This window comes from Gymnogyps californianus, unplaced genomic scaffold (genome assembly GCF_018139145.2).
Source record: "Gymnogyps californianus isolate 813 unplaced genomic scaffold, ASM1813914v2 HiC_scaffold_359, whole genome shotgun sequence".
In the NCBI taxonomy this organism is placed as follows: Eukaryota; Metazoa; Chordata; class Aves; order Accipitriformes; family Cathartidae; genus Gymnogyps; species Gymnogyps californianus.
In genome coordinates, this window is record NW_026114245.1 from 1 (window position 1) to 16,044 (window position 16,044).

Below are 16,044 nucleotides of genomic sequence, written 5' to 3' on the forward strand. Positions count from 1 at the left end.
GGGGTTACTGAAGGGCAGGGGTCACCTCAGGGGCAGGGGTCGCCCTGGGGGGGTCAGGGGTCACCAACACCCTCAGAGGCGTGCCTAAGGGGTCACGTGTCCCACCCAGGGGCGGGGTCAGAGATCGGGGCAGTTGGGGTCAGAGGTCAGGGGCAGCTGGGGTCAGAGGTCAGGGATCACCTTTTCCAGCAGGGTGGCCATGGCAGAGCGGTAGAGGCGGAGCTTCTCCTCCCGCTGCCGTCGGCGGGCGGCGTCCGGGGGCGGAGCTTCAGACGGCCGTGCTGCAAGGGATTGTGGGGCGCTGGGGGTCACTGGGGGAGGACTGGGAGGAATGGGGGGAACTGGGGGTCACTGGGAGGAACCGGGGGGCTCTGGGAGGCACTGGGGGGTGACTGGGAGGAACTGGGATGCACTGCAGGTTGACTGAGAACAACTACCTGTCACTGGAAGTTAACTGGGAGACACTGGTGGATGACTGGGAGACACTGGGGGTCATGGGGGGGAATTGGAGAAACTAGGGGTCATGAGGAGAGCACTGGAAGGGACTGGGGGCACTGGGAGGGACTGGGGGTTGATTCGGAAGAACTAGCTGTCACTGGAAGATGACTGGGAGGCACTGGCGGGTGACTGCAAGGCACCGGGGGGGCTCTGGGGGTCACTGGGGGGACTGGAAGCCACTGCAGTGCCCCAGTGCATCATGGGGCAGTGGGGGTCCATGGGGGGGGGGGGCTGTCCCGGGGGATTGTGGGATCGGGGGGGGGTGTCCCTCACCATGGCGACGGCTCGGTGGGTCCGGCACCTGTGGGAGAGAGCGAGAGTCAGGGACCCAGGCGTGCGGGGGGACGGACACGGGGACACCCAGGTGTCGGCGGGGACACCCAGCCCGCCCCCCCCCGCCCCGTTAAAGGCCCAGCGGGAACGAACCGGAGCCGGCGGCTGCAGGAGGGGGCCGGCGCGGCGCAAGGGCTGCCGGGAGAGGGGCGGGGCCGAGGGGCATGGCGGGATGCAAAGAAGCGGCGCCATACGGCGGCCTGCGGGGGCCAAACCCTGTAGCGCATGCGCCGTACGGCGGCCGGCGGCGGCCAAACCCTATAGCGCAGGCGCCGTACGGCGGCCAAACCCTGCGGCGCAGGCGCAGTACGGCGGCACAGCCCGGCGCTTCCGCTCTCCCGCGCGGCGCCTCCTGGGAAAGCGGCCCGTCTCCTCCGCCATGGGGGTGCGGCGGGGGGCTCGGAGCGAGGCCGGGCCGGGGCCGGGGCCGGGGCCGCGGCTGGAGCCCGACGCCGCCGGGTATTTCCGACGGGCCCTGGAGACGCTGCAGGAGGGGCTGAGCCCGGAGGAGCTCGGTGAGGGCGGGGGGGGTGGTGGTGGTGGTTAGGGGTTCCGTGAGGGGGTTTGGCGGGATCGTGAGGGGAGTTGGGGGGGGTCCCTGAGGCGTTTTTAGGGCCTGCGAGCAGATTTGGGGGCTCCCTGAGAGGCTTCGGGGGTCTGTGAGCGTACGTTGCAGCGTCAGTGAGGGGTTTTGGGGGGATGCGTAAGGAGATCTAGAGGGATTTTGAGGGATTTTGGAGGGGGGGGGTGTCTGTGAGGGGGGTTGGGGCTCCCTGAGGGGTTTTGGGGTCTGTGGGCAGGTTTGGAGGAATCCTGAGGGGCTTTGGGGGTGTTCGGGGTTGTTGGGTAGTTCTTGGGGGTTACATTTAGAGCTTTAGGGCTAAATAACTCTATGTTGAGATCCTGTTTAGTTTTCTCAAGAATATTTATGCGTTTTGGGCGTAATCAAGGAATTTTTTCTGGTTTTTTTTGTCTCTTGCAGCCCTTTTTGCCCCCAACGTGCTGGCGGAGGCGGCGGTGGCGGGGCCGGGGGTGGCCCTGGACCCAGGGGGGTCGCGGGTGCTGCAGGCGCTGCTGCCCCAGGCCCCCCTGGGGATGCTGGGGCAGGTGCTGCCCCCCTTGGTGGTGGGGGGCCTGGGGGGGCCAGCGGGGCACCCGCTGGGGGCCCGGGTGCTGGAGGCCGCCCTGGGGCGGGTGCTGCCAGCCCTGGGGGAGGCCGTGGGGCAGGCAGAGGAAGCCGTGGGGCAGGTGGAGGAAGCCGTGGGGCAGCTGGCGGCGGCGGTGAGGGACGACCTGGTGGCCTTTGCCCGGCACCCGGCCGGCAGCTTCGTGGTGCGGGCGCTGCTGCGGGTGCTGGGGGGAGCCCCAGGGGCAGGTGAGGTGTTGTTGGGGGGTGTGGGTGTGTTTGGGGGGCGATTGGGGGAGTCTGGGGCAGGTTTGGGGGTCGGGGGGGGCAGCAGAGGAGGCTGGGTGGGATTGGGGGGGCTCTATGGAGAGTAATTAATTATGGGGGGCAGGTTTGCGTCTGCCGCCTCCCTCATCTCTGCCTTTTTACCCGCAGGAGTCCCTCAGCTGCCCCCCGGGGGGGCGGAGCCAAAGGCCAAGGGGGTGGAGCTGGCACTCAAGGGGGCAGAGGCAGCAGCAGAGGGGGTGGAGCTTCCCCCCTCCTTCCCGCCCCTCCTGGGGCAATTAGCAGAGGCCTTTGAGGAGCATCTGGCCTGTAAGTGCCCTGGGGGGGGGCAAATACCCCACAACTGACCCTGGGGGGGGAAATGCCCCTTCTCTGCCCCATAACTGCCCCTTGCCCCCCTCTTTTTGCCCCCGGCCCCTTAAATCCTTTCTACCCCCACCCCCCCAATTGCCCCCCCCAGACCCCTAATTACCCCCTGCTCCCCCCCCAGCCCTGCTGTCCCCGGCCAGCGCCAGCCTCTGCCTGCAGGTGGCGCTGGAGGTGCTGCACCGCAGCCAATCACCCGCCTGCTCCCGCCTCTGCAACGCGCTCATTGGCCAGCTGGCCCCACCTAGCCCTGCCCCTGCTGAGAGGTGAGTTCCCATTGGGCCCGGTGGGGGGCGGGGATTGGGTGGTGCGGGTGCTGATTGGCCAGCTGGCTCTGAGGGTGAGCCTCCCTTGGCTGAGAGGCATTTGGGGCTGGTTTCTGATTGGCTGGGGGTTCACAGGTGCCCTTTGCTGATTGGCTGACTGGTCATTGCTGTCCTCCCCATTGGCCAGTGTTCCTTGGGGTCTCTTCTTGATTGACTGGTGAATTCCAGTACCCTTTCCTGATTGGCTAGTTGATCTTGAGGCTGCTTTCCATTGATCTGGTGTTTCTGGGGACTGTTTCCTGATTGGCTGGGAGGTCTCAGGCACTGTTTGGTGATTGGCTGGGGGAGTTTTGCCCTGTTTCCTCTTGCTACTTGTTTTCTAAAGGCAGCTGCTGGTTGGCTAGCCAGCCCCCAGGCTCCCCCCCATTGGCTGGCGACTTCTTGAGGCTTGCTCCTGATTGGCCAGGGGGTCCCAAACCCCTTTTGCTGATTGGCCAGCGAGCCACCAGGCCCTTTCTCATTAGTTAGCACGCTACCAATGCTGGCCACTGATTGGCTAGACTGTCCCGGGTCCGCTTTCTGTTGCTTGGGGGGGAACCTGGGCCCAGCTCTTGATTGGCGGGGGAGGGTCCCGGCTGCCTTTTTCTGATTGGCTGCCCCCAGCGCCCTGGTGTGGGGGCTGCAGGACCCGGAGCGCAGTCGGCTGCTGGAGGCGGCCATGGCGGTGATGGGGCCCCAGCGCCTGCGGGAGCTCTTCCAGCAGCAGCTGAAGGGCCGCCTACAGGGCGTGGCTGCCCACCGGGTGGCCAATCATGGGTTGCAGCGCCTGCTGGACCACGCCCCTGCTGATGTGGTAGGCGGGGCTTAAGGGGGTGGGGCTTGAAAGGGCAGGGATGGTGGGAGGGGGCCCAGGAGGGGCGGAGCTAGGGAAGAAAGGGGTGATGGGGGTGTGGCTTAAAGGGGCAGGGCCTGTGGGGTGAAGGCGGAGCTTATTGGGTGGGAGGTTTGGGGCGGAGCTTAATAGGAGAGGGGAGCGTTTGCAGGTGAGGGTATTGGGCACTGTTTCTTGGGAGCGGGGCTTATGACGCAGAGATGCAGTCTATTGGGTGGGCCTGAAGGGGGAAGGTGTGGCTTACAGGGAAGATCCTATTGGGTGGGGTGCTTGAGGGTGGGGCTTATGCAGAAGAGCTTGGGGAAGGTGGGGCTTGTGGATGGGGGGGGCGGCCTTGCAGCTGGGTGGGCGGGACCGATGGGGTGGGCGGGGCTTGTGGGCACCGAGGAGGTGGGGCTGATGCTGTCTCCGCCCCATCCAGGTGGGGGAGGTGGTGTCAGAGCTGGGCCCCGCCCTGGGCGAGCCCTTGGCCCGGGGCCACCCCGGGGTGCTCACGGCCCTGCTGGGCGCATGCCGGCGCCACCCCGGCCTCCAGCAGGAGGCGCTGTGCTGCCTCTTCCAGGTAGGCCACGCCCCCTTCCATGCTAGTCTCCACCCCCTTTTCTGCTAAGCCCCGCCCTCGGGGGAAGGACCTTGTTGCTATTGGCACTGATCCGGACAGAACACCCGTAGCAGTGCCTTGTGACTTTAAATAAGCCCCACCCCTTTCTGTTAGGGCACGCCCCTTTCATCTTAGCCCTGCCTTAAACCGCACAAAGGGTTCTTATTGGATATGGATAGTATCCATATTAGGCTGGACAAGCCCCTCCGTGTCACACAGACCACACCCCTCTGATGCTCCACCCAGCTCTGTAATACATGTTTTCTATTGGCTGAATAAGGCATGGACCCACTGTTAAATGTGTTGCCGTTTTAAGGTATTGCTGCTTTAAGAACTGTGGTTGTTTTTAAGGAGGCCACACCTCTTTCCACAAAGCCCTGCCCCACCTGTAGTCCCCGCCCCCTCCCTGGTCCTCCCCTTGGTCCTAGCGCCCCTCCTCTGGGAGGGGCTACTTGCCCCACTTAACCCAGGCCCCACCCCTTCCACCCAGGCCCTGCCCCCTCAGAGGCCCCTCCCTAAGCCCCACCCTCCTTGCCTTTCTCCTCCAATAGGCTTTCGGCTGCTGGGAGCCGCGGGAGCGACGCCGGGCCTGTGTGGGGTTCCTGGCCGGGCTCCGCCCCTTTGGGGATGGGGACAGGGATGCAGAGGGGGCGGAGCCAGAGGTGAGGGGCGGGGCAAGGGTGGGAGTGGGCGGGGCAGGGGTGGGAGTGGGCCGGGCTGCCTCATCCCCCCAAAGGTCCCTCCATTTGCCCCCCGATTCCCTCTCTTGCCCCCCGCCCCCTCATTTGCCCCCAATCTCCTCTAACTTGCCCCCGTGCCCCCCCGCTTGCCCCCCAGCGCCCTTATCTACTCTTTTAACTGCCAATTTGTCCTCCGAAACCCACTATTTAGCCCCCTTGCACAATTATTTGCCCCCTCCATCCACTGAATTTGCCCCCAACCCCTCTATTTACCCCTAGCCCCCCTTGTTATGTCTCAAGACCCCCCAGGAGGCTTTTGGGACCCCCGTGTCCTTCCAATTGCCCCCCATTTATCCCCCAAAGCCCTTCACGCTCTCCCAAAACCTCCTTTTGCCTCCGTATCTGCCCCAAGACCCCCCCAGGAGGGCTTTTGGGGGCCCCTTGACACCCCTGCTTGCCCCGACCCCTGTATTTCCCCCCGTTTCTCTCCTCCGCAGCCCTCGCTGGGCCCCGTCACGCTCCACGGCTCCCTCCTGCTCCAGCACCTGCTGCACTTCAGGGACCCGGGGCCGGTCCTGGCGGGGCTGGAGGCGCTGCCCCCCACGGCCCTGGCCGCCCTGGCCCGCAGCCCCCCCGGCAGCCGGGTTTGGGACGCCCTCCTCACCTCCCCCACCGTCCCCACCCGCGCCCGCCGCCGCCTCCTCCGCAAGCTCAAGGTAAGGGGGGGGGGGTCCCCAGTGCCAGATTGGGGCCAAACCCCCGCTTTCAGAGCCCCTCCGGCAGCATTGTGGGGCCAGATCTCCGTTCTCGGGGCGTTTGGGGCGGTTTCAAGCCTCCCCCTCAAAGACGTGTGGCGGTTTCGCGGCCCCGCGTTGTCCTGCGAGGTGGCACAAGCCCCTCCCTTAACAAAATGGCGGCTTTTATTGCCCCACCCTGATGCTTTTAAGGGTCTTCTCCTTGCTGACATCGCTCCCTGCTTTGTCCCACCCCCCTCGTAGGGTCACTTCTTCTCGCTGGCGTGTCACCGCAACGGCAGCCGCGTCCTCGACGGTGTCTGGGCCTCGGCCTCCGCCCCTGCCCGCGCCGCCATCGCCGGTGAGCTGGGTGAGTACCGGGGAAGGGGGCGCGACGGAGGGGACCCTGGCGTCCGGGCCCCGCCCTAACACCCCCTCCCCCCCCCCGCAGCATCCCAGCGCGAGGCCCTGCAGCGCGACCCCCACGGTCGGGGGGTGGCCCGGACCCTCGGCCTCGACCTCTTCCTCCGCCGCCGCCGCCTGTGGGAGCGGCTACAGGCGGCCCCCGACCGCCGCCGTGGCCTCCTGGGACCCCTCCTGGAGGACTGACACCCCCCCAGGGGCGTAGAGCGGCTGCCCGGGCGACAGAGAGGCACCCTCCTGGAGGACCGTGGGACATAGAGAAGAGAACTGGGGGGAGAGAGCATCTCCTGGGTTTCAGCAGCTCCTGAGATCGCAGAGGACCATAGAGATCCCAAGCGCCGCTCTGGTTCTTCTTCCCCCCCCATCTTGTCTGCTCTGGACCACCGAACCATGGAGTCACTGGAGGACTGCTGGCCAGAAAGGCCCCTGCCGCTGCACCATGGAGCTGCTGGAGGACTCAATGCCAGACAGAGCAGCTCTGGAGCCCTTCCTGATGTGAGTACCACAGAGTTTTCAAAGGCGAGGGGCAACAGTGACACTCTGGCACCCATTGCCTGAGCCTCGTCTGCTCTTGGCCTCCCAACATGTATTTTTCTATATAAATTGATATTTTTTAACACATTTCTGGGGTTTTTTGTGAGAAGGCGGTGCAGCCTGATCCCTTGGTCCCTTCTCCTTCCTACAACGCTCTTTGTCCCCCAACAGGCGGCCATTTTGTCCCAGCAATGGGTTCTCCAAGCAGTGCCCAGTGCTTGTTCAGCCCTTTAGTGGCGCGGCTATAGGGGGAAAAAAGGGCGGGGCTATAGGAAAAAAGGGCGGGGCTATAGGAAAAAAGGGCGGGGCTTAGCGGTCATAGGTGACCCTCTGGGGCGCGGCGCTGTCGAGGAGGCGGCGGAGGGCGGCAGAGAGGCTCAGGAGGCTCTGCCCCACGGCACGCGTCATGGCCGCCACCAGCCGCAGCAGTTCCCTGGGGGGGGGGGGGGCACAGAAAAGGGGGTTCAGAGCTGCCCCGTGGGGCTCCCCCAACCTCTACCCCCGTGGGGTGCCTATGGGGCAGGTGCTGACCCTATGGGGCAGGAGAAGGTCTTGCCCCGTGGGGTCTTCTCCTGCCCCATCTGCACCCCCGTGGGGAGAAGGGTCAATTGGGGCTAAGCCCCCCCACCATGGGGGCTCCCCATGGGTCAGGACCCCCCCCCCCAGCCCTGCCCACGTACCTCAGGAGCCGCTCGGGGCCGAGCCCCCCCACGTCGCAGCGCAGGCCCCTCACGGACGCCGTCACCCGCAGCTGCCCCACCAGGTCGTGGGGACTCGCCTTGGCCAGGGCCACCGTCACCCGGGCCACCTCGTCCCCGGGGCGGGACCCCCGTGCCTGGGGGGGCTCAGGCTCCCAGTGCTCCCTGAACAGCCTGGCCTGGGGGGGGGTGGAAGAGGGGTTGGCGGGCAATTAAGTGCCGGGGGGGGGGGGTTTATGGGGTATTGGGGAGTCTTGGGGGCAGCGAGGGCTTGGGGGGTCCAGGGGAGTTATTGTGGGTGTCTTGTGGGGGGGTGGGTCTTGGGACACTCCTTGGGTCTGTAGGGTCCCCTGGGGAGATTTGGGGCTCCTAAGGGAGCTGTAGCGGGTCCTGGGGCAATTGGGCAGCCCTGAGAAGGAGCAGAGGAGTTTTTGGGGGTCCCAGTGGCAACTGGGTGTGTATTTGGGGGTCCTAAGTGAGTTATAGGAGGTAGGGAGGGGCTGAGGGAGAATATTCGGGGTGCACTCGGGGGTATTTGGGGTCCCAGTGGAGTCTCACCTTGGGGGGCTCCCAGTGCTGCCCCGGTGCCAGGGCCATGAGGGGGGTGTGGGGTGCCAGCGCGCCGAAAAACCCTTCTGTCTCAACCGCTGTCCCATCCTCTGCCAGCACCAGCGTCACAAGCGGCCCCAGGCTCAGCGCCTCCCCTGCCTGCCCCGGGGAGGGGGGGTGTGTGCAATTAGGGGGTCCAGGGGCAGCGTATCGGGCCCCCTGGGGGAGTTCAGGGAACCCAGGGGATGAAATAGGGGGGGATCCAGGGGCAATTAGAGGCTGGTGGGGTGATTGGGATGTCTGGGGGATAACTGGGGGGGGGGGGCAGGAACTGTTAAGGGGTAGTTAGGGGTCAAGAGTGGCAATCAGGGGGTTTGGGGGGCAATTAGAGGTTCTGGGGAGCGTGGGGGGGGGGGTTGCAGGAGCAATTAAGAGCTTAGAGGCCGTTAGAAAGCACTGGGGGTAATTGTGGGGTGCCAGGAGCGATTATGGGGCATCCTGGGGGCAATCACATACCCACGGGGGCAATTAGAAAGACTGGGGGCTCCCAAGGGCCAGTTAGATACTCTTGGGGGCAATCTGGGGATCCCGGGGCAATTTGGGGGGCTTCTGAGTGGGAATTGAAGAACCTGAGAGTAATTTAGTGCAGTGCAAAGGGCAATTAGGAAAAGCCTAGAAACAATTAGAAAGCATCAGGGGCAATTGGGGGGTCCCAGGGGCAATTGGGGGGTCCCAGGGGCAATTGGGGATCTCCCAAGGGGCAATTAGAGGTCCTGGGGGGCTCCCAGGGGCAATTAAGGATAGTCTAGGGACAATTAGGAAACTTTGAGGTAATTCAGGGGGGTACTGGAGGCAATTTGGGGGTCCCAGGGGCAATTAGGGTTCTTGGGGGGGTTCCCCGGGGGGGGTCGCTGCCCCTCACCTGCTCCCGCAGCTCCTCCAGGCTGGCGGCCACCAGCCCCCGGGGCCGCCCCCGCCGCCGGTCGCACACCCAGAAGGGCCGCGGCTGCGGGGCCGGGGGGGCCAGGCCCGGCGGGCCACCGCCCTGGGGACGGCCGTGCCCTTAATGTGGCTGCCCCCAGCGCCCCCCCCCCCCCGCCCACGTCCCCCAGCCTCCAACCTCACCACCCCTGTGTCCCCTGCCCGCAACCTGGCGGCCCCCGTGGCCCCCCACTTCCAACCTGGCGGCCCCCGTGGCCCCCCACTTCCAACCTGGTGGCCCCAATGGCCCCCCACTTCCAACCTGACGGCCCCCATGGCCCCCCACACCCTGCCCCAGCCAACAAGGCCACCTCACCGCAGCACGTCCATCCCGGGACGGGGACCCAGGCGTCCGGGGGCAAAGTCCAAAGTTCACGGGGCGGGGAGGACCCCGGCGCCCGGCAACGCAATAAAAACCGTTAAATGACATCAGCAGCTTCGTTAATGGGGCCCCGGACGCCTGGGGTCCCCCCCCCCGGGGTCCCCTCGCACCCCAACCCTGTGCGCTCCCCACCCCTCCCCAGGACTACATTTCCCATCGCCCCCCGCGCCTCAGCGCGGCCACGCCCCCCGCTGCCGCGCCCCTCCCTCAGCGCCCAGCCCGCCCCCCTTCCCGTGGTGCCCCGCCCCCTTCCCGTGGTGCTCTGCGCGGCGGCAACGACGGCGCCATGTTCCTGCAGTGCTACAGCGACGAGCGCGGCGAGCGCGTCTACACCCTGAAGGTACCCGGGGGGGGGGCGGCGGGGAGCCGGGGAGGCTCCGGGAGGGTTCCGGGGATCCCGGCCCGGCCTCACCCGTCTCCCTCCCCGCAGAAAGTGTCCCCAGCGGGGCAGCCCACCCGCTCGGCCCACCCGGCCCGCTTCTCCCCTGACGACAAGTTCTCCCGGCACCGCCTGGCCCTGAAGCGGCGGTTCGGCGTCCTGCCCACCCAGCGGGCACGGCCGCTCCTCTGAGGGAGGAGCCCCGGTGCCGGCCCCGGTCGCGGAATAAACGGATGACACGGAAACGGCTCCGCGTGGTGTGGGGGGGACGAGGGGTTGGGGGGGGCGGGGGGGGGACGGGACACGGGACGACGACGGGCCCCGCTTGGACACGCCCCTTCCCCAAGCCCCGCCCTCCCCTCTTTCCCGCCCACGGGTGAGCGCCGCCCCCTCTTTCAAAGCCACGCCCCTCCCCGCAGACCCACGCCCCCTGCTCGAGGCGCTGCCCCGCCTGTTCCGGTCAGCGCTCTCCCCGCCCCACCCCGCCCCTTCTCTAGGCCCCGCCTTCGCGGTCCCAGCCCCGCCCCCCCTCCGCTCCAAATCCCTGCCCAGTCTAGTCCCCGCCCCACCCCGACCTTGGCCCCGCCCCTGCGGCACCCCGCCCCTGCGGCAGCGAAGGGGGCGTGGCGGCGGCGGGACGTCGCGTGGCGGCGGTGGGCGCGCGCCCGCCCCTCCCTCCCTCCTTCCCCCCCCCCACCCCTCAGGTACGGCGGCGCAACGGTCGTAACGGTCGTTCCCGCCCTTTCCGCGAGCGGCCCCGGGGCGGCGGGTTTTTAGCCTTAAAATGACGGGGAAAGTGTGGGGGGGAGACCACCCGGGGGGGCGGGGGCCCGGGGAGTGCAGGAACGGCGGGGTTTGGACCCAAAACGGGGGGCTCGGGGCGGGGGGGGGTGCCCCGAGGCGGGGGGAGTTTGTCCCAAAGCGGAGGGTGGGGATCGGTGTCTCTGAGGGGTGGTGTGGGTCTGCGGGGCCCCGAAAAGGGGGAGTTTGGCCTCAAAAGCGTGGTGGCCTCAGAGAGGGTCAGGTTCCTGGGTGGGGTGGGGTGGGGGGAGCCCTGAAATCAGGGGATTTGGCCTCAGAACGGTGGTTCTGTGGGGGGTTTGGTGGTGCCAGCCCCCGCAGCGGGGTTGTTTCCTCAGGGTGTGGACTGGGGAGAGCGAGTCTCCAAAATGTCCCGATTTCAGCCCAAACCGGCGGCCTGGGACGCCCCTGGCTGGGTGGGCTGCCCCAGAGTGACCTGCTGCTGAAGCGTCAGGTTTTTCCCCCAAAGCAGCAGTTTTTCCCTCAGAATGGCAGTTTTTCCCCCCCAAAGCGGCCGATTCTCCACTGAATTGGTAGTTTTTGCAACAAACTGTTTCCTTCTGTTACAAAGTGGCTGGTTTTGTCCAAAAATGACCTACCTTTTACTCCAGGACTGCTTTTTTTTTTCAGTGAGGTGGGTATTTTCCCTGTCAGCTGTTTTTTTACCCCCCCCCAGTGGTAGGTTGCTTCCCCCCAAATGGCCTTTTTCTCCCTCAAAAATTCTTTTTTTTTCTGTCAGAGTGACAGATTCTGTACTAAAACGGCGGGTTTTGCCACAAAGTGTTGATTTCTGCCACAAAGCAGCCGTTCCTCCCCCCAAATGGCATTTTTTTCCCCCCAGATTACTCTTATTTTGCCATAACTTGTTTTTTTCTTGTCAAAGTGGCTCTTTTTCCCCCAAAGTGCCTTTTTTCTCCCCAAAGTGGCAGCCCCTGCGCTGACATGGCGTGCGGCAGTGGTGTCTATCACAAACTCGCTGTTCCTCCCCCTAAATAGTGGTTTCTTTGCAAAAATAGCATTTTTCCCCCAAAGTGGTATTTTTTCTTCTTCAAAAATTGGTTTCTTTTTCCTGAAATGTCTTTTTTCATGAAAACGCCTATTTTATCCCCAAAGTGGCAGATTCTGTGCCAGAAGGGCACAGCAAAGTGTTGTTTTCCCCCAAAATGGTTGTTCCCCCCAAATGGCTATTTTCCCCCCAAAAAAGGCTATTCCCCAAAACATGTATTTTGCCCCCCAATTGTCTGTTTCCCCCAAAATGCATATTTTGCCCCTAAAATGGCTACTTTCCTCCTAGAAATGGCTGATTCCCCCCAAAAAAGCTTTTTTTCTTGCAAAAAATGGCTATTTTTCTCCTAAAATTGATCTTCCCCCCAAAATAGCTTTTCCCAGCAAAAAATGGCAATTTCCCCACAAAGACAGGCTACTTGCCCTCCAAATGGCAGTTTCTCCCCCCAAAATATCTATTTCCCCCCAGATGGTTATTTTCCCTCTAGAAGTTGCTGTTTGCCCTCAAAGTGGTTCTGTTCCTGAAAAAAGAGGTTATTCCCCACAAAATGCTTGTTTCTCCCCCAAAATGGGTATTTCCCCCTGGAAATGGTTATTTCTCCTCTCAAAATGCCTTTTTCTCTGCAAAAAAAAGGCTGTTTGTCCCCCCAAAGGCTATTTCCCCCTCCAAATGCTGTTTTCCCTGCAAATGATGCCTATGATGCCCCCTAAAATGGGTATTTTCTCTCTAAATTAGGTATTTTTTTCCAAAATATGGCTATTTCTGCCCCAAAATGCCCTTTTCCCTGTGAAAAAAGTCTATTTTGCTCTTAGAATGGCTGTTTTCCCCCAAATGTGTATTTCCCCCCCCCAACCTCCATTTGCCCCCAAACTAACTGTATTTGCCCCAAAATGCCATGCCCCGCCCCCCATCAGGCCGTCCGGGCGCTTTCTCCATCTCATCGTCTCTGACCCCCTGCAGGTCCTGCTGACCTCATCGCGTCGTCGCTGACCTCATCGCCGTCGTCGCTGACCTCGCTGCCTGGGTGACGTCACCATGTCGGGGGCGGGGCTGGGGGCGAGGTCCTGGCGGGGGGGGGCGGAGCCCTCGGAGAGCAGCCCCGAGCCCCCCTCCCCCTCCAGCTCCCGGCCCCCCCCCTCAGACACCAGCCCCAGCCCCAGCGAGGAGACCACGCCCCCTCCCCACCGCCCCGCCCACGGGAGGGGCGGGGCCGCAGAGTGCCCCGCCCCCCCGGAGGCCGGCGTGGCCTGCGACAGGAACCTGGCGCTCTTCGAGGTGAGGGCCTCGGCCCCTCGTTAGCGGCCGCCTCGTTAGCGGCCGCCTCGTTAGCCTGCGCTGCCCTCCCCCCCCGCAGGAGGAGCTGGCCACCCGCCCCCGCGTCCCCGCCCTCCTGCGCCGCATCGCTCCCTACAGCGCCCTCAGCCCCGACAGCGACGACGGAGACGCCCCGGTGAGGGACCCCGGCGTCCGGGAGGGGGGACCCAGGGGTCCGGGAGGGGACCCCGGCGTCTGGGAGAGGGGACCCCAGCATCTGAGAGGGGACCCAAGCAGTCGGGAGGGGACCCTGGTGTCCGGGAGGGGCTGAGGAAGGGGTCAGGGGACCCAGGCGTCTGGGAGAGGGGACCCCGGTGTCTGAGAGGGGACCCAAGCAGTTGGGAGGGGGGACCCAGGCATCCGAGGGGGGACCCAAGCAGTCGGGAGGGGACCCCGGTGTCCGGGAGAGGGGACCCCAGCATCCGGGAGAGGGGACCCAGGGGTCCGAGAGGGGAATCCAGGCATCCGAGAGGGGACCCCGGTGTCTGAGAGGGGACCCAAGCAGTTGGGAGGGGGACCCAGGCATCCGAGGGGGGACCCAAGCAGTCAGGAGGGGACCCAGGCGTCTGGGAGAGGGGACCCCGGTGTCCGAGAGGGGACCCAAGCAGTTGGGAGGGGACCCAGGCATCTGGGAGAGGGGACCCAGGCATCTGAGAGGGGACCCAAGCAGTCGGGAGGGGACCCCATAATTCGGGAGAGGGGACCCAGGCATCCAGGACAGGGAACCCCGGCATCCGGGAGGGGACCCCAGCGTCCGGGAGAGGGGACCCCATAATTTGGGAGAGGGGACCCCAGCGTCCAGGAGAGGGGACCCCCGCCGCGGGTCCCGACGTGACGGGACCCCGGTGTGGGGCGCAGCGGCGGCTGCTGGGGACGCTGCGGGGGGTGGCGGCGCCCTCCCTGCAGACGCTGCTGGGGCTGGTGCTGGTGCTGCGGCTGCCGTGGGTGGTCGGCACCGGAGGGGTCCTGCAGGCCAGCGCCATCGGCCTCCTGCTCGGCGCCTGCGTGAGTGGGGCCGGGGGTCGCGCCCTGGGGTCGGGGGTCACAGGGCGGGGCGAACCGGCCGGGCCTTGCAGGCCGCCGACGTCGGCCCGCTGCAGGAGTGGGGTCAGAGGGCGTGGCTAGGGGTTGGGGGTCATGCTGTGGGGTCGGAGGTCACCCGGGGGTTGCGGCTCGGGGTCACATAGGGCAGGGGTGCCCCCAGGGCACTGCTGTCGGCTTCGTCCTGGGGGGCTGTGGGAGGGGGTCGGGGGTCGTGCCCTGGGGTCAGGGGTCATGTTTGGGATCAGGGGATCACACGTGGGGTCACGGCTGGAGTCGGGGGTAAAGCCCCGTGGTCACGTTTGGGGTCAGGGGTCACAGCCGGCGTTACTGCTGGGGTTAGGGGTCACGTCCCAGGATTGCAGCTGGGGTCAGGGATTGCATGTGGGGTTACAGGTCGTGCCCTGGGGTCGTGTCTGGTTCGGGGGTCGCGCATGGCATTGTGTGTGGGGTCAGGGGTCACGTGGTGGGCTCACAGCCGGGGTCACGGGTCGGGCCTGGGGTCAAGCCAGGGTCGTGCTTGGTGGTACAGGGGAGGGGTCAAGAGCCACAGGGGTCGGGGTCATGGGGGGTCAGAGGTCACATCCCCTCCCCCCTCAGACCATGCTGACCGCTGTGTCCCTGAGCGCCATCGCCACCAACGGCCTCGACCCTGGTGAGTGCCGGGGGGGGGGAAGGGGGCGTGGAGTATGGGGGTGGGGGCCCCCCCATCCCCGCCCCCTGCTGACATCACGGGTGGGCGTGGCAGGAGGCTGTCCCCTGGGGCTGCTGTCGGGGGCGCTGGGCCCCGAGGCGGGGGGGGCCGTGGGGCTCTGCGCCTTCCTCAGCGCCGCCTTCGCCGCCGCCGCCGCCGCCCTGGGGGCTGCCGAGATCCTGCTGGTGGGTCGGGGCCCTTTAAGGGGCGGGGCCTAGTGGGGGCTGGGGCGGGGCCAGGTGGGGAGGGGGTGGGGCTGGGCCCTGGTGGGGGTGGGAGCCTGGGGGGGGACATGAGAAGGCTGGAGGAGGGTGGGGCCACAGGGAGGGGGTGTGGCCAAGCAGGAGGGGGCAGGGCTAAGTGGGCGGGGCCTTGGGAGCAGAGGAGGGCTGCCTGGGGGGTGGTGGGTGGGGCCTGAGGGGAGGGGAGGGGCCTTGAGGGACCCTGGTGGAATGGGTGGGGCCTCCTGGGGAAAGGGCGGGGCCTTGTAAGGGGGTGGGGCTTCCTCAGGACCACTGGGGAGGGAGGGGTATTGGGGGCGTGGCCATCGTGAAGGGGCGGGGCCTGCTGGGCCAGGGCAGCTGGGGGGAGGAGATTGTTGGGGGGTGGTCTCTCGCCAATGGGCGTGGCCGGGTGGGTGAGGGCGTGGCCTAGGTCTCTCACCCCTCTCGCCACAGGTGTACGTGGCCCCCCAGGCGGCCATCCTGCCGGGGCGGGGCCGCGGGGGCCGGCTGAACAACGGGCGCGGCTACGGGGCGGGGCTGCTGGGGCTGCTGGGGCTGGGGGCCGCCGCCCCCCCCGCCGCCCGTGCTGCCCCCCTGGGCCCCGCCGGGCTGCTGCTGGCCCTGCTGGGGCTGCAGGCGGGGGCCCTGCGCGCCGCCCTGCCGGGGGGGTCCCCGCACGGGTGAGTCGCCCCCTCTCTCCCCCTCTAAATATGTAAATGACGCGCTAACGAGGCGCTGACGGCCTCGTCCCCTCGCAGCCTCTGTCTGCCCGCCCAGCCCGGCGGCCGCCTCCAGCCCTGCCCCACGGCCCGGCCCCACGGCGCGGGGGGCAACGACACCCAGGGGGCCCGGCCGGTCTTCCCGGGGCCTAGCGCACGCTTGCTGGCGCGTGAGTTGATAACGCGTGGGGCACGTGTGGGGCAGCTGTGGGTCACGGGGCGGCGTGGGGAGGGGCGCGGTAAGGGCGTGGCGAGGATACGGGTGACGTGGGTGCTTGTGGGGCACAGGGTGGGCGGATACCTCAAGGACGTGGGAGACTCGGGGTGTGGATGGGAGGGACCCAGGCGTGCCCCACCCCGCCCCACAGAGAACCTGTGGCCCCGCCCCCCCGAGCCGGGGCTGGGGGAGGGGCTGGGCGGGGCCGAGGATGATGACGATTCCTCCTTCGGGGTCCTGCTGGGGCTGAGCCTGCCCACCGCCTCGGGTGAGTGCGGGGACCCGGGCATCCGGGGGGGAC

General features: G+C 66.3%; 4 protein-coding genes across 4 annotated transcripts; 3 read left to right on the forward strand and 1 right to left on the reverse strand.

The window, feature by feature from the left end:
• The first annotated feature begins 1,926 nt into the window (after positions 1 to 1,926).
• NOP9 (NOP9 nucleolar protein) lies at positions 1,927 to 6,813 on the forward strand. Its single transcript, XM_050914318.1, has 9 exons — positions 1,927 to 2,206; positions 2,393 to 2,551; positions 2,733 to 2,874; positions 3,538 to 3,727; positions 4,188 to 4,328; positions 4,919 to 5,029; positions 5,545 to 5,763; positions 6,046 to 6,151; positions 6,233 to 6,813. Exons 1-9 carry the CDS (start codon positions 1,927 to 1,929, stop codon positions 6,388 to 6,390), a joined length of 1,506 nt encoding a protein of 501 aa, XP_050770275.1. The 3' UTR covers positions 6,391 to 6,813.
• A 234-nt stretch (positions 6,814 to 7,047) lies between these two features.
• On the reverse strand, positions 7,048 to 9,242 carry LOC127028599 (cell death activator CIDE-B-like). Its single transcript, XM_050914320.1, has 5 exons — positions 9,198 to 9,242; positions 8,908 to 8,991; positions 7,995 to 8,144; positions 7,419 to 7,615; positions 7,048 to 7,171 (listed from the first exon to the last, which is right to left on the reverse strand). Exons 1-5 carry the CDS (start codon positions 9,240 to 9,242, stop codon positions 7,048 to 7,050), a joined length of 600 nt encoding a protein of 199 aa, XP_050770277.1.
• Positions 9,243 to 9,634: 392 nt separating this feature from the next.
• On the forward strand, positions 9,635 to 9,966 carry NOP10 (NOP10 ribonucleoprotein). The gene is made up of 2 exons (XM_050914319.1): positions 9,635 to 9,688; positions 9,779 to 9,966. Exons 1-2 carry the CDS (start codon positions 9,635 to 9,637, stop codon positions 9,917 to 9,919), a joined length of 195 nt encoding a protein of 64 aa, XP_050770276.1. The 3' UTR covers positions 9,920 to 9,966.
• A 2,603-nt stretch (positions 9,967 to 12,569) lies between these two features.
• On the forward strand, positions 12,570 to 14,768 carry LOC127028600 (solute carrier family 12 member 6-like; the record flags this gene model as incomplete). The annotated part of the gene is made up of 5 exons (XM_050914321.1): positions 12,570 to 12,809; positions 12,889 to 12,984; positions 13,707 to 13,853; positions 14,490 to 14,544; positions 14,638 to 14,768. Coding segments are annotated over exons 1-5 (669 nt in total), but the record flags the coding sequence as incomplete, so codon positions are not given.
• Positions 14,769 to 16,044: the final 1,276 nt, after the last annotated feature.